The 16,986-nt window shown below is 41.2% G+C and overlaps 1 protein-coding gene and 1 long non-coding RNA gene across 4 annotated transcripts in view; one reads left to right on the top strand and one right to left on the bottom strand.

Annotated features, from left to right (window-relative positions):
• LOC138945457 (uncharacterized) overlaps positions 1-16,986 on the top strand; it is a 350,740-nt gene that overhangs the window by 119,411 nt on the left and 214,343 nt on the right. The gene's annotated exons all lie outside the window — the stretch shown is intronic.
• The window catches only part of LOC138945451 (leucine-rich repeat and calponin homology domain-containing protein 1-like), a 114,509-nt gene that overhangs the window by 49,343 nt on the left and 48,180 nt on the right, over positions 1-16,986 (bottom strand). For all 3 annotated transcript variants that reach the window (XM_070316880.1, XM_070316881.1, XM_070316882.1), the window contains exons 6-13: positions 16,632-16,762; positions 15,925-15,948; positions 13,987-14,116; positions 11,649-11,894; positions 6,114-6,224; positions 5,780-5,940; positions 4,890-4,979; positions 2,785-2,853 (exon numbers count right to left, since the gene is read on the bottom strand). In XM_070316880.1, coding sequence (XP_070172981.1) covers positions 2,785-2,853; positions 4,890-4,979; positions 5,780-5,940; positions 6,114-6,224; positions 11,649-11,894; positions 13,987-14,116; positions 15,925-15,948; positions 16,632-16,762 — 962 coding nt within the window. The remainder of the gene's footprint in view (positions 1-2,784; positions 2,854-4,889; positions 4,980-5,779; positions 5,941-6,113; positions 6,225-11,648; positions 11,895-13,986; positions 14,117-15,924; positions 15,949-16,631; positions 16,763-16,986) is intronic.

The following is a 16,986-nucleotide window of genomic DNA, read 5'->3' as shown; positions in this document are numbered from 1 at the left end:
ACCTGAGTGCAAAATCTTCTGTGATAGCTGGTAAGTCTTTGTAGTTACCTCATTCCACACCTGTCAACACACCCCTCAGGTAACCAGGGGACCATGCTTCTGCTATTAAAACACCTGTCTCTCTCTCTCTCTGACACACTCTTTATCAGCTCCCTCTCCTTCCCCCCCCCCTCTCTCTCTCTCTCTCTCTCTCTCTCTCTCTCTCTCTCTCTCTCTCTCTCTCTCTCTCTCTCTCTCTCTCTCTCTCTCTCTCTCTCTCTCTCTCTCTCTCTCTCTCTCTCTCTCTCTCTCTCTCTCTCTCTCTCTCTCTCTCTCTCTCTCTCTCTCTCTCTCTCTCTCTCTCTCTCCAGTCTCATACCCTAGGTGTCAGAGAGGTTCCTCTGGATCTAACTCTAAAAGGGAAAAATCCTTTGGTAATAAAGTTTTCATGACAACCCCCCCCCCCCCCCCCACCCCCCCTACTCTATAAGCAAGGGTTAAAAACTTAAATGCCTCTCACTTAAACAATGCTATAACTACCATAATGTTTGTGAATATTTTTCTCAGAAAGCAGCAAACCCTCTCAAACCTACAAAAGTGAAGTATAACTGACAGTGTCTGAGTAATACAATATTTACCCCCCCCCCCCCCCCCCCACCTCCTTTCCCATCCATCTTTAGAAGGACTCATCGGCCTCCACTTACCAAACTTTTTTCAAATAAAAACTTATGAGCAGCTGTGAAAACTTCCCTCCCTTATACAGAACCTGGGTAATTAGCAACAAAACATATAAAGCTCTCTCTGTCTCGCTCTCTTTCACTCTCTCTCTCACTCTCTCTCTCTCTCTCTCTCTCTGTCTCTGTCTCTGTGTGTCTCTAGCTCTCTCTCTCTCTTTCTCTCTCTCTGTCTCTGTCTCTCTCCCTCAGTCTCTCTCTGACTTTAGCTCCCTGCCTCCCTCTCTCCTCTATCTGAATGAAGTTATCTGGGACCAGAGTCTGAGAAGCAGTACCCTCCAATCCAAGGCTATGAGTCATCACTGGTATGCCAGACACAAGGCAGGGAAGGGGGGGGGGGGGGGGGGTATAGCAAATGTAGCACACAGGAGGGTAGGTTGGGAGATGGGGGGGGGGGGGGGGGGGGGGAGAGAGAAAACTGCCAATGTCATACATTTTTTTTAATTTTTAGAGTGAACTGATGGTATGAAGATACACAAGGTCAGACTGAATGAAGAGTAAACAGAGAAAAGCAGCCCAACTGTTTGTATCTCACCTCATAACAGTCCAGGGATTGCCTACTTACTTGCAGTGCAGTTTGAGTTTTAGAACAGTTTAGCATGTTGCTCAAATACTTCTGGCTTTCGTTGCTTCTCTTTAACATTTATGTGGTCCACTACGCAGTTGAAGAACTGCTCACTGACCTATTTTCATTATATAATGCCCTGGAATGCAGTATGCCTCATGGATAGAACACATTATGATTACATCCACGTTTATGCAATTATCCATCTAACACATTATGATTATGCCCACTACTGTGGCATTACGCATAGAACAGTGCATTATGATTATGCCCACTACGGTACTAATTACACTATAATTTTACCCACTGCAATGTCATCACACATGGTGCACATACTATCAAACCCGGTACTATGTCAGTGTGTATGTACTGATCACAGTATGATTATGCCAATTAACTGCTGCACCCTTAATGTACAGAACACATTGTAATTTAATGGTTACTACTATGTCATATTATGCCCATTACTTATGTGCGTGCAATAGAATACATTATGATAATGCCCATTACTATGCCCTTCTGGAAGAACCCATTATGATTATTCCTGCTACTAATGTACTTTTGAAAACATTTTGATTCTGCCCATTACTTTCATTCTGATAATGCCCTGGCTTCTATGTCGTAATGCAATAACATGTTATAACCATGTCTGCAAATACTACTAGGCCAAAATGGCTGCGATCTGCTGGCCGATGTGAATGCGTGATGTATTGTGTAAAAAAAATTCCATCTCACACGGCATAAATAAATCCCTGCGCCTTGAATATGTGCGCGATATAAATTGCATAAAATTAAAAAAAACAAAAAAATCCCTGCGCTTAGAACTGTACCCACGGAATACGCGCGATATAAGCCTCCTATTGATTGATTGATAGGAGGTCATTATGGATAGAACACATTGGTGATTATACCCCTGATCATGCATTTAACTCATTCATTCATTAATGTTCTGTGTTGTGTTGTTATTGTGGGTTGTTTTTTTCTTCTGTCCAATCATCAGCAAATAAGACACAGCATCAAAACCATCCAAAACAGTCCTTTGCACTATTTTATCAAAAATGTCCCAGTATGCAAAGCAATACAAAGGAAAGCAGCAACAAAACACGAACACAAAGCACTGCCTCCTCTTTGTTCCAGCCTTCTCCTGATAAAGCATTAAGCAGCACCGTTACTGTACAAAGCCCTCCATCCTGTAGCCTGAGCTCACTCCAAGAAAGCATCATACAGAAACGAAATAAAATAAACGTATGCCCAAATTCAGCAGTTAAGTCAAGCATCCTGAAGCCTCAGCTAATTCCAAACAAAAAAAGCGCCATAAAGAAAAGGAATAAAATAAACGTATGCCCAAATTCAGCAGTTAAGTCAAGCATTTTCTGAAGCCTCAGCTCATTCCAAGAAAGCGTCATAAGGAAACAGAATAAAATAAACGTATGCCCAAATGTTGCAGTAGTCAAGCCTAATTCTACAGCAGCTTGTACTTGCAGCGGGCCTCTAGTTCTACAATACCTGTTGGTCTCATTCCCTGCCGAAGCTTTGCTGTTTGGAGCGGTCGTTCGAGTAGGCGTCTTGGCTTTCCTTGTTACGAATAATGCAAAACCGTCAGGTCACTTACTCTCTGGCATTATATCTTACCAACAGAAAGTTCCTTGCAACACTGTTTTCTCAAGATAGTAAAGGTAGAGATCACAACCCCACCCCCCCATAGTGTTGACCTTTTTTCCACATTATATTCACATATTAATACAGTGGAACGTCCCCCCTTTTAAGACCCTGTTTTCTTAGACTTGCTATTCATAACCTCTATAACTGTATCCAAATTTTAAGACTGCCTCCTTTTTAAGACCTGATTTTGTGAGGGGTTTTTTGGTCTTAAAAGGGGGGTTCCACTGAAGTTTACTTTTCATGTATTCCACACACTCACTGCACAGCGAGGGTTTCCAGCATTTTTCTTCTTCTTCTCCCTTTTTTGCAAGAACTAAATGATGCCAGTGGTGTAAATGGCGACACATTCTTGAAGAGGAAGCATTCTTTCTTGCTCTTCAATGATCTTTATACACATTCTTTCTTTCTCCGAAAGACAGGAACATAGCCCATACAACAACTGACAATATTGATAATAACATAAAGGTTGTAACTGGCACAAAAGAGACAAACTGATGATTTAACTTGCTCTTCTTTTTCATTCATTCTGACAAATTTGGTCACAGAATAGCACCGCAGTCTGTTACGGCAGCACATTTCTTTCAGGAGAACAAATCTTCCTCACTAGAACTTCTAAGACATCAGAAAAGCATCTGCAGTGGCAGACTACCTGTAATGTATCTACAGTAAAGCTAGGCAATAGTAAACACTACCTTCATATCGGGACAAGAATTTTCAAAACTACTGAGACTGCTAACTTCACCAAACAAATGTCTGGCTACAAAACGATGAAATACAATAATATACGACACTATCAATGACAATACTGTTTGTTCACCTCGAGCGCAGTGTAAAACTACTAAGTCAAACAAACAAAAAACCTACACAAGTCAGGATCAATAAAGTTACCTGACCTTCAGACTCCTAATTACAACACTACAGTCTCAGAAATTTATTTATTTCTACTCCTTCACCCCCTCCCCCCTCCCCACCCCAGAGCTGCACACAGCTAGAACACTAGACTAAGAAAACAGGTCAAGGTATTAAGCTTCCATCTACATAATTTGCAGAATGTTACAGCCACACTAACAAAGAAATCCAATAAAATAAAAAAATAAAAAGAGAATAACATTCTGTCAGTGTCGTGTAATTTCCTTAACCATCACCATTGGGAGAAAACATGTTAAAGTTTAATACAGGCCAGTAGAAGGGTGAGAGGTTCAAACAAACAAACAAACAAACAAAAGGTATACAAAAGAGTTGACACATGATTCTGATAGAACTAAAAGACCTACTGGTGTTGTTTCAAAAGACTATTTTACTCTCCACCATAAAAAAGGAAAAGAAAATATGAAGGAACAAAACTTCCCATGAACAGATGAAACAGAAATATGTAACCATAAACAGTAGCATGACAAGAAAGGGACAAAAGGCAGAACGGCCTGAAGACACAGACATACATACACACTCATGCAAACACACATACAAACACACTCATGCACACACCCACACATACACACAAATGCACACAACTGCACACGCTCAGGCACACATACACACAAACACGCACACAAAGTCTACATGCCAACATCCATACACAGGTACGCACGCACACACACACACACACACACAAAGTCTACATGCCAACATCCATACACAGGTATGCACGCACACACACACACAAACACACACACACACACACACACACACAAAGTCTACATGCCAACATACACACACAGGTACGCACACACACACACACACACGTACACACACACACAGTCCACATGCAAACATACACACACTGGTACGCACACATGCACGCACAACACACACACACAAACAGTCCACATGCAAGCATCCTCTCAAAATGAAAGACAGACTAGTTACTAAAACACACAGCAAATCTACAAGGTTTCACTCCCAGGGATAAAAAGAAAAGATAGCAGAGAAAACAAAGAAGCGAAACATACTTGTTGGTGGTTTTGTTTTTGCGTGCGTCTTCCTGCTGCTTGGCCTCCAGTCTGGCACGTTCCTCTTCCTGTGCCCTGACCTCCTCCTCCCTATCAACATCACCATTCAGGTCAGTACACGCTATATGCATGCTTAGTTACATTGCTGTCATCGTCAAAAATACTACAGATTTACCGAGAAGATCAAACAGTCGCAATAGCAACCATCCAAACGGACAAGTCTTAGAGTGAAGCACGCACAAAGCAAGTGACACCAGTGCTCTATCACGGTTACCTCCCTTCCCTAAACACAACCCTGTGTGAATCGGCTGTTCCAAAATTACATTTTGGTCATATCAAGAGTTTTACAACATTTCTCCATAAATCAATAAGAAAAATCACATTGTTAGCGAAAATGATTAGCAGTTGTTTACACGGAAAAGACTGTGCCTTCAACTGTGGTGAAACCCATGAGTACTTCTTATTCTTCTGCGTTCATGGGCTGAAACTCCCACACACAATCGTGTTTTTTGCACCAATGGGTTTTTACGTGTGTGACCATTTTTATCACCTCCATTTAGGCAGCCATACTCCGATTTCAGGGGACTACCCATGGGTAGATTTCTCAGCATGATAGTGTTTGCAAAGTTTGGCATCCCCCAAAAGCGGCGTACGGCTGCCTGAATGGCAGGGTAAAAACGGTCATACATGTAAAAATCCTCTCTTGCAAAAACATGAGAGAACGTGGGAGTTCAATCGATCAATCAATATGAGGCTTATATCGCGCGTATTCCGTGGGTACAGTTCTAAGCGCAGGGATTTTTTATTTTTATTTTTTTATATTTTGTTTTGTTTTATTGTTTTGGCCCATGAACAAAGCAGAAGAAGCAAAGAGTGGCGTGAAGACCGACCTTAAGCGTGCCTCCTCCTCCTGTCGTGCCTGTTGGTCCAGCAAGCGCTGCTGTTCCTGCATCTTGTGCTGCTGATCCTCCTGCTGCCGCCTGTCTGCCGTCTGTCGCCGCTGTTGTTCCTCCCGCTGTCTGTCTAGCACTGCTCGCTGCTCCTCCTGAATCTGAACATACCACAACATTAATTACCAAGCAGTCAAATCAAATCAAATCAAACGAATCAAATTAAATTCATTATCTCAAATCTGAGAAATTCCAAATCTGCGTCACTGCATAACATGAAATCATTTTGCCGACTTGCTTTTATTAAAATTTGTTAAACTGTTGAGAATCTTGCCTTAAGAGCCATTTTCCTTCGGTCCTCTTTTTCCTTCTCTTCCTGCACCAGTCGGATTTGCTCTGCTTCCTTTTTCCTCTGTTCGTACTCCTGTTTCTGTCTTTGCAGCTCCTGTAACACCCACACTCATTGGTTAATCACTCACACTCAACCAATGAAAATCATGGTTACATTTAGGAAAAGCATGAATTGGTGCATGATACAGTACATGTCTTAACCTTCATTTCACCCAGTTTTGTTCAAAGATTTGCAGCTGAAAACTTTCGTTTACCTATCTTTGACTAGCATGGTAGTTGATGGATTAAACAAAATGAAAGACAGAAAGTCTCCACCTACCCTACATTACTGGCTGAAAGAACAGTCACCTCATAGATGAATGAAAAGACATCTTTTTGAAACAAAATGCTATCGGATTCCATGAATAATGATTTCTTCAGATCTATTTATACGTTAGTGTCTTTGTAAAAGAGTACAAGTGAAGTCTACTTAAACTAAAATTCTTGTGTCCTTGTGAACAAATGAACAAACATCCGTCCAAGTTCAATTTTTGTCCTACCTCAAAACTGCATTTTCCATCCTTTGAGGTAAACAAAACGCAAACTATAAACACTTAAAGAGCAGTTCAATCTTATTTTGTGATGGATGAAATCACCGAGTTTTCAGCTTAATTAGAATACATGTGTAAAGGGAGAGAACACCTCTGGGTGTAGCATCGGAATGGACAAGGGAGGGAAGCAGCAGCAGTAATTTCAAACCTTTCAGTCAAAGTCAAATTCGACATCTGCAGCCTACGTATGAGGTGTCTGAGAGCACCACCTTACGGAGGGATTCTGTGGGCATCGCAGCAAAAAGAAAGAGGGACATTTTTCTCGGACTCTCGAGGCAGATGCCAGACAGTAACACTTAGTCTCAAGACTGTCTAGGGAAGTTCTTCTTACTCACAATCCTGGACAGAATTTTCATCACATCCTTTTCGAACAACGCTGTGCAATGAACAATGCAGAGGGAAGCAGAGGGAAGAGGGACAGAACGTGACCACAGAACATTGAATTCTTGGAGGAATTCCATCAAAAAAACTGAAGACTTGGAACAAGTTGAAGCGGAATTTCAAACTTTCTCTACAAACCTAGTGGACTAAATCATAAATGATCTCAGCGTCAAACGATGGCCCATAAGATGAGTTTTTAAAATCAAGCTTATGATCGGGGCGGACCATAACAATGCCTGCAAACTTTGTGGGTTCAAGAAATGTAACCCAGTGTCAGGAGAAATGGGTCCACCTGGCTCAACTACTGCTACCAACAAACAACACAAGCTGACAACATCTACCATCAAATGATGCAGCACAACACTCAGCGTCAACTCTACAACAGTTCACTGTGCTATGCCAAAACAATGCTAGGAATGTGATGCTCTACTTATCATGAACAACACAGGCAAAGTTATGGCCGACAGTTTTTTCTGATGGGGTAGAATTCTACCCCTTGCAACCATAAACGGGCAATGCAAAGGGAGACCCTGCAATACTGGCAGTAATGTTATGTCCGACATCATACTTGTGTTATTCTCTAACTGCGTAGGGCACGTAATATAAGCATTCGCCTGACTTCGTGTCCCTATTGTTTCTTGTTTTATCATTGTACATGTATCATATTTAATTGAATAAAACCTTATTTAAACCAACACTGGCTTCGCTGAGAATCTCCCATGGTGGCAAGTGCTCCTGGTCATGCTTAATATTTTTAGCACTACTTTTTGACGAAAGTCTAAAAGTCGATTGTGATTGCTTGGAAACTACTTTTTGATGGCACTCTGACGAATAATCAATTTCTGTGTGCCAAATTGCATCCCACAAACCTTTTTCTCTTTACATTTATCCAAATGTGTCTGATCTTTTCATTTCAACTGTAAAGTTGCAAAACACCTGCAGTGACTGCCCTAAACCTATTATAACAGTCGCCTCCTGAAAGCCAAATTGCTACCTCAGCATTACTTTTTATCTCTTAATTTATCCAATTTGTCTTATCTTTTCTTTTCAATGGTAACATGAAAAACACAAGTGATGGCTATCATCGCCAATTATGCTTGAGAAACATTTTAAGCATCACCCATTGCAGAGTCTTCGATTGCAGGGTCGCCTATTACATGTTAAAGTAGTCAAATTTGGAAATTCTGTCTTGTTTTGTCAAAACTTAAACGTTCCAATAACAAATATTTCTTGCTTTTTGATTTGGTCAAATTTGGCCCCGGGCGTCAGCGACAGTTACACAGAATACCACCACTGACACTGAACGGATGAACTAGCGAAACCTCAGGAAACACCATGCTGTTTCCCTGCCTGCAAAGTAACGTCTGCCAACAAGAGGAAACACAAAGACACAAAGCAAGACACTGCATGCAGAAAACCAAAGACCTACAACTATCACAACTGATTATCACACCACATCAATGGCTGCAAGACAACTCAATCACAAACACTATCATAGAAAGATACTCAGCATGACTGAGTGACAGGAAGACCAGTTGCGGTTTTAGATACAACCAGACCTGGGAAACCCCGTTTGCACTTGGAGTGTTCTCTAGCAAACTTGGTGTATTTTTAAAAAAATTAGCTTACTCCACACAGCATTTGAACATCCATGATTCAAACATGTTTCAAACGCGTCCGTCACACCGTTAATTAAGTTTACCAATAGATTGAAAACAAGTTCTTCTTTCAATGTTTACTGACAAAAACTGTAATCATGTGTCAAAATACTGGATCGGCTTCCGGATTTGCTTGTGAAGAAAGGTAGTCTAGGAATTTTTCTCATTGTATTGTTTTTCCTCTGACCCTACTGATCGTATTCTAGACAAACATTAGTACAAAATACGGCAAAATAGTATGGGTTCCCAGGTCTGCAAAGGCCTACATCAACTATCACAACTGAATATTGTACTACATCAGTGACTGCAAGACAGCTCAATCACTAACAGTATCATAGAAAGATATAACTCAGCATGACTGAATGACAGGAAGACCTTGCAGTTTCAGATACAACGTACATGTATTATGAGAAGATACGGAGTAGACTGAAGGATAGAAAGCCTTGTAATTTCAGAATATTAAGAGGACCAGACTGGATGATTAGTAAAGAGAAAAAGGTTTGAAAGATGTCAGTTTCATTCAAAAGATCTGAACATTAAGACATGATTAAAGAGTTCAGTAACCTGACAACATTCAAAATTCAAGATGCTGTTGCTGTTTCCTCTTCAAGTCCAAAAGATAGAGATACAGATCTAAATGCGCAAAGAACAGTCAAGTAATAAATTAGCCTGTTAGGTGACATATTTAGGAGAAATGACAAACAGATTTTGTACTCAAAAAAGAAAGAACGCTGCTAGGAGTTGAAATCATGGCAGTTTTAAACACTATCAAAACTTGAGGAAAAATAAGACGGACCATGCACTGATGCAAAATGGAAGGAACTGATTATACCGGCACAAAACTCAACGAGCACGGGTTTAATTGATAATCAATCAAATGTGAACCAGAACAATCAATGTCTGATTCTCTGCAAGGGTTAACTTAGACAAAGGGCAAATTGGCAAGGTAACGAATGACAGTAACACAGCAACAACTCAAGCACCCTTTTCATGAACAACATAGAGCAACAGAATAAAACAGAATACAATATTGCAGCTCAACAGAACCTCTTGTTCAAGAAAAAAATTCTATTTTACCTTCAACTTCAATTTCTTCACAAAATAATGTGAAAATCTCCCGCCCCCTTCCCCAAGTTTAAAAATGTATGGTTCTGACATACAGACTTCAAATATTTCAAATTTCTATTCAGCAACACAAAGATGGAAATAGTCAGACAAATGTAAACTGATAATGAGTATCAAAAACGTGATCTTTCGTGAAAAAGAGGTCCTGCCGTACTGCTGAGAAAATTCAAATTCTTTACCGGAAAAATCTGTAAAGATAGGAACAACATATTTTGTTTTTAAAATGCTCATATCACATACACACACACGCACGCACCCATGGGCGCGCACACACAAACACATACACACATACAAACACAAACACACAGAGATTTGTATATTTTTCATAAATTTCTGTAGTTTGTCAGCATATAACCTGAGAATCACTCATTTAGGATCATTTAAAGTGAAATTTGTACTAATCGGAGCTTATCAAACAAACAATTAGAAATACTTAATAAATTATTTTAACCGTTAGAAAACAGTCATGCACTTTTTGTGCACTGTTTAATTCAAGAAATAAACATTACACTTGACTCTGACTTAAAATAGAAAGGATCAATCATTGACTCGTGGGAGCTACACTTATGAAAGACTTTATCACAAAAGGAGAACCCAGGGAATGTTGTTCTCTGGGAAAATAATGCTCAGATAATTAGTTTCAATACTTTATGTGTGCAGTTTATGTAGAAATTCTGTGTTATTTTCTTTCCAAAAAAAAATCCTACACACGTTGACTTCACATGAACACACTAAGGTATGAAAAAGACATCATTCATTTGCCAGTAACGCAACCCTAGGTCAAACAAACTCTCAAGATAGACACTGCACACATCATTCTTAGACCAATATAGAGGAAATTTGCACTGTTGGGGTGGCGTGAAAAGAAATTCCTTTCTTCTTTATTTCATTTCCCGGTACCTTGGAAGACCAAGTATTGGTAATGATATTCACATTTGTACTGGCAAGTGAATGTAGTCTAACATTAAGTGAACTATGAATGCTGGAGTTACACTTTATACCCCTTTAGGCAAACTCCAGCCTTAATAGCTCACAGCTTTTTCAAATCAAAGCACAGACACACAAATAAACATTAAAAGGCCTTCCTTAATTGAGGCCGAAGTTGACTTCGTGAAGTCTTTTAACAGAAAATTCAGCACACAAAGCTTTGTGAAGTAGACTTGACGAAGTCAACTCTGCCCCAGTTAATTTCAGGCTTCAGATGAGAGCATAACAGAGAAGAGAGAAAAGATACAGAGGCAAGCAGGCGGCAGGCAGACGGCAGGCACTAACCCTAGTGAACTCATCCTCTAGAGAGCCAGTGACACTCATGACTTGCTGACCCAGGGGAGTCAGGGGAGTCGGGGGAGTCACGGGGGGAGTCAGCTCCTCCTCCTCCACCAGGGCCAGGGGGGCGGGGGGAGGGGGAAACTCCTCCCCACCACCACCCCCACCCCCACCCCCACCCCCGTCGTACAGACTAGACTGAAAGGAGCGAACGTCACTGTGGTGTCCATGCACTAGGTGGGGGTGGGAAGGGGGGACGGTCAAAGGGGGAGGGACGTGGAACTGAAAATGAGCATGTGATTGATGCTGCTGGTGATGCGGATGCTGCTGTTGTTGTTGTTGGTGATGTTGATGTTGTTGTTGTAGCTGCTGGGGATGGAGATGGGGTGGGGGGGTGGTGTAGGGGGTGTGCCGCAGATGCAGCGGTTGATGGTTGAGGTGATGCTGGTGGTGGTTGGAGTGGCGCTGAGGTAGAGGAGAGGGCGGGGTCATCATCACCTGGCCAAAGTCTGGCGCCGCATTGACGCCGCCGTTGCTGTTGCTGTTGAGCGCGGGGGAGGAAGCCAGGGGGGAGGCTGAGCGGGTGGAGAGGGAGGGGGAGGCGGGGGTGGGGTGAAGGCGGGCACGGGCGATGTCGGACGGGATGTGCATGTTGTTGTTGTGACCCTGACGCTGTCCTTGCACTGCCTCTGCTGCGGCTTTCATCAACACGCTGTTTTCGTCCCCCTCACCCACAATGCCCTGCTGCAGTCACGCCATCACACGCACACGTGGAAGGGGTAGTTTAAAAGCATCCATCGTGGTTTCACAATAGTTTTCAAGACACCCAGATGGGTTGCAGTGCAATTTTAACATCAGCCCAACAGTGGTCACGGCATCACACACACACACATGTGATGGGGGCAGTTTTAAAGCATCCAGTGCAGTAGTTTTCAATACATTCAGTTGGGTTTCAGGGCAGCGTTCAGTTTGCATAAATGTAGTTATCCCATGATGGTTTCAGACCAAAAAAACCCAGCATAATAACCACGAAAGTGAATATTTTCCACCAACCACAGAGAGGTAAATATGATCACGGAGTCAGCAGTTATTGTGATCCCAAATGTTCCGTCAAATGCGGCAATGACGGCGCAAAAAAGGTTTGTTGAGGTGTTGCCAGAAGAAAACCGTGCAGCACACCAATAACAGCACACAATGGTGACATCACAGCATAGAATGATGACATCACAGCATAGAATGATGACATCACAGCACATCAGCCAATGGTATTGCAGGGAGGCACACAGTCACACAGCAACCAAAATCGGAATGGAAAAAAAAGAGAACATAAAAAAGCATTAAAAATTGAAATCAACCAAAAAAAATACCACATAAAACATGCTGACGTGTACTTTTGAACTCTACAAAAACAACACAGTGATATACTGTTAAAACTAAAAAAGCAAAAACTAGAGTCCGGAAAAAGCTGTGGCAAAAAGTGTTCTTCTGCTTACAACATCCATGCCAAAGGTATGACTCACATTTCTGCCTCACAGTATTTACTGTTATATTTACATGACCCGACTCCCCACAAAAACTGGACCCCCTCCCCCCCCCCTTTTTTTATTCTTCTCCTTCTTCAGTTTTCTTCTGTTTTTCTGTGATCTTCATATGCCATAAAAAAAAAATCTGCTTTTTTCCTGAACAAGTTCATTCTTGTAATTGAAATGAAATCGACCCCGAATTTCCAGTAACAGTGGAAAGCAGGATAAATCATTTGATTTTTAAGATCTCAGACTCTTACTACTTGCAAAATAATTCAACTGCGCACACTTTGTTTCAGTATTCTGAACTTCCCTCTATGTCCTTCTCTCCGTTTCATTCTCTATCCCTTCCCAGCCCCATGTCTCCTCCTTTTTTCAACTTTCTTTCCTAACTTTAAACAGGGCTTAGCATTGGAAAAAGTGAGTTCAGCTTACAAAGGCGGGGGTCTGGGGGCCGCAGGAGGCCCCCAGTGGGGTCCAGAGGCAAAGCCCCTGGTGGGGGTTCGGCGGGCAAAGCCCCCCAAATTTGGAGATTTTTTACCTAGAATGACCTCCCCCCCCCCCCAAGAAGATTGAGCAACTAAATTATGCCATAGTCCATAGTCCGTATCAACGAAATACAGCCATTCCCACTTCCAGGAATACCTGGATTCTTTGTCACTGAATGGCTGACCACGTTCAACAATGTAGCTTCGAGACATTATTTCAAGTCTAGAGCCACAAAACACCGGCACAAAGCATGCTCGCGCAATGCCAGAGGAAGTGCGTGCTCAAGCAAACTGTCAAACCGATTGAGAATTGAACCGAACGGCGCACAAAACGAAAGCTGGGACTGTTTGGGTTTACCGTTTGGGAATAACAGGATTTTGCATTTCGGCGTACACCAAATCGAGTTCCGCGTACTGGAGATGTTATTTTAGCATAAAGTACGCCGAACGGCTTACAATGCTAGGCCCTGTTTAAAACTCTCTTTTTCTCTTTCTTGTCTTTAATTTTTCTAGCAGTAAACTGAACACTTTCTAGTACAGTGGAACTCCCCTTTTAAGACTTCCAAATATCTGAAAAAATCAGGTGTTCAAAAGGAGGCTGGTCTTAAAATGGGGGGTAAAATCACAGAGGTTCTGAACAAAAAGTCTAAAAAAACAAGGTCTTAAAAGGGAGGGAGTCTTAAATTGAGGGTCTTAAAAAGTGGGTTCCACTGTACAAAACAACTCGGTGCACAACACGCACTAACAGCAACACAATGTCTATAAAACAACACACTACACGCACACAAAAAAACATGACGGTCACTCGGTCAAGCGGACACTGACCTCTCCCTGGTGCCAGCCGTTCCGGTCCAGGCTGTCGGCGGTGCTGTAACCCGAGTCGCTGCTCAGCACCGTGTGGCGCTTCCACTTGGCCTCCGGTGCTTCCAGAATGTTCCGGAACTCGTCTGACGTTCTGCACACAACAGTTTGTGAAAACATGAAATTTTGAACAGAACTATACGACAATTTTGAATTTGAAACAAAATATACAGGATAAACTACTACTACTTGGAATTTGAAACAAAAATAAATGGGATTTGACAACTTGGAATTCTAAACAAAAAACTACCAATTGAATTTTCAAACAAAAATATACAGGAGAAATTATCACTTGGAATTTCAAACAAAAATAAATGGGATGTGACAACTTGGAATTCGAAACAAAAAAACTCTGGAGTCACAACAATCACAAAATTTTAAGGATAAAAAAAAAGTCTTCTAAAGCAGCAGTCCAAAGGATATGATGCATGTATTACATGAACTTACAAAAGACCATTAAAGCTAATGATGACCGGAATTCATGATTAAGGACAAATGGAAAACAAAACACAGAAAGATAATAATTCAATGCTATGAAAACACTAGAAAATCACATACTCAAAGGTCATTTAATCATTAAAAAAAATCCACTATTTGCCAGGTAAGGTTTTTGTGGAACAACAAATGTTCTCTCTCCGCACTGTGTCAATATGCATAGCTTTTAATTTTTGCTCTCTTTTACGCTGTTGTTATTTCTGAAGTTGATCAAGGCAAATCCACATCAGCAATCCTAAAACCACATTTAAATAAATCAAATTATTGTAATGAAAGGTTTCCACTTCTTCTTCTGCGTTCGTGGGCTGAAACTCCCACATACACTCGTGTTTTTGCACGAGTGGATTTTTACGTGTATGACCGTTTTTACCCCGCCATTTAGGCAGCCATACGACGCTTTCGGAGGAAAAGGTTTCCACTAATCCTCAGCCATCTTTGAGCATCACTGTTTTGAATTACATAAAGTGTTTGATCAACAACAGAAAAATTTGATAATGATTAGATGAGGTGCACAGTTCAACGACGAGGAACACACAATCTAAAAAAATGTACAGTGGACTTTACAAACAAGAAAATAAACAGAAATAAACAGAAATAAACTCCAACAGTTATCAAGCCGTTTTAACACCAATGAATTACAAGACAAGAAAGATTGTGAGGCGCAAAAAAAAATTAAACTGAAAAATGAAAATAAAACCAAAAGCCAAAGGACACTGAAGATTAACAGAGAAATATTAAAAACCGAAGCCCTGTGCTGAAAAGTATGAAGATCAAAACACCCCCCAAACACAATGGCTGCTGACCAAAAAACCAACAACAACAAATCACACATTTGCATTTCTGTGAGAAGGAATCAAATCCACATCGGCTGAGCAAACTTCATACTTAATAGGAGTAATTTTCCACTTCTGATTAAATATTCATTAATGTGTTTTTTGCTTCTATCATCCTTCAGTGCTTACTACTCAGGTCATATCAATCCCTACTAATTGCTATAAAATTCAATAATTATGCCCTTTACCTGGCAATGTAGAAAAAAAAATTAGCTCATTAAGCCTAATAATAAATTCCAAAGGCATATTTTAAGTTCATTCCTCCTTCATGACCAATCTACCGTTTAACTTTTGTCTTCAATATAAACCTCCCAAAAACATTTACGACTTGTTCTTCATTCAGAGATGATTCAAATTTAAGAAAAGCATTACGAAAATGTATTAATCAGAGTTACAAAAATGTGTTCAACGTATTTACAATGACACTGTTAAAAAAAAGTCAATTATAAAGCAAACAAGTAAACCAACAAGTGATTGTGACCATCATTACCACCAAAACAGAAAGTGACAGAAAATACCCAAAACTGAACGTAAAGAAGACTGAATGATTCTAAGACGACTGCAAAGTACTGACCTTCTATCTTTACTCGGATGCGGACTTAAAAAAGGACAGATTTGAAAACATTTAGATTGAAAGAATGACAGAATGATCCTTTCAAATCAATACCGTGAACCTATTGGGTAAAAAAATTAAACAAAATTATAAAGCTTATGAAACGGTAGGCATATCAGTCATGCTCTAAGCAATACTGTAAAAAGCTGTTAATCATTACTCTTCACAAGCTGAGCAAGCACACACACAACCTCAAGAAGATGTACAGGTGAAAGGAACTGATGGGAAGACTTGATGTAGAAGGTAAGTGGCTTAATCACACACACACACACACACACACACACACACTTCTCCTTCTTCTGAATTCAGGTTGCCATACAAACTCACACACACACACGCCCATACCAAAATGCAGACACAAACACACACAAACACACACACATACATGGACACAAACACCCACACAATCAGACACTTCTCCTTCAGAATTTGTCACCATGCAAACACACACACATGCACGCGCGCACGCATGCATACACACACACACCACACACACACACCACACACACATACACACACACCACACACACACCACACCACACCACACCACACACCACACCACACACACACACCACACACACACACACACACACCACACACACACCACACCACACCACACCACACACCACACCACACACACACACCACACACACACACAGACTACATACTGCTGTAAGGGCAGAGACTTCCTGAGGATTCGCTTCATGTCGGTGTCGGACATGACGCCTCGCTTGCGGTCCTCTTTGGTGGCCTCTGTGTGCAGGTACTTCATGATGTGCTGCCGCCCCCGCGTACACAACTGTACACACACACACACCATCTTTAAGAGGGCGCACACAACCGAAGATACGTACACACACCATCTTTACCGCCAACAATAAAATAAAATGTGTCTTTCTTAAAAGGCAGCTTGCACAGTAGTCTGTTGCTAAATGTTCAGCGAACGTGAAGAAGTAAAAGAAGAAAACCCTCCTTTATCAGATGTTCTGTTCATAGCCTCTGTAAATTTACTTCCATCTTAAA

Source organism: Littorina saxatilis, linkage group LG13 (genome assembly GCF_037325665.1).
Source record: "Littorina saxatilis isolate snail1 linkage group LG13, US_GU_Lsax_2.0, whole genome shotgun sequence".
In the NCBI taxonomy this organism is placed as follows: Eukaryota; Metazoa; Mollusca; class Gastropoda; order Littorinimorpha; family Littorinidae; genus Littorina; species Littorina saxatilis.
Note: the sequence above shows the minus strand (reverse complement) of the source record. Positions and strands in the feature narration are given on the sequence as shown.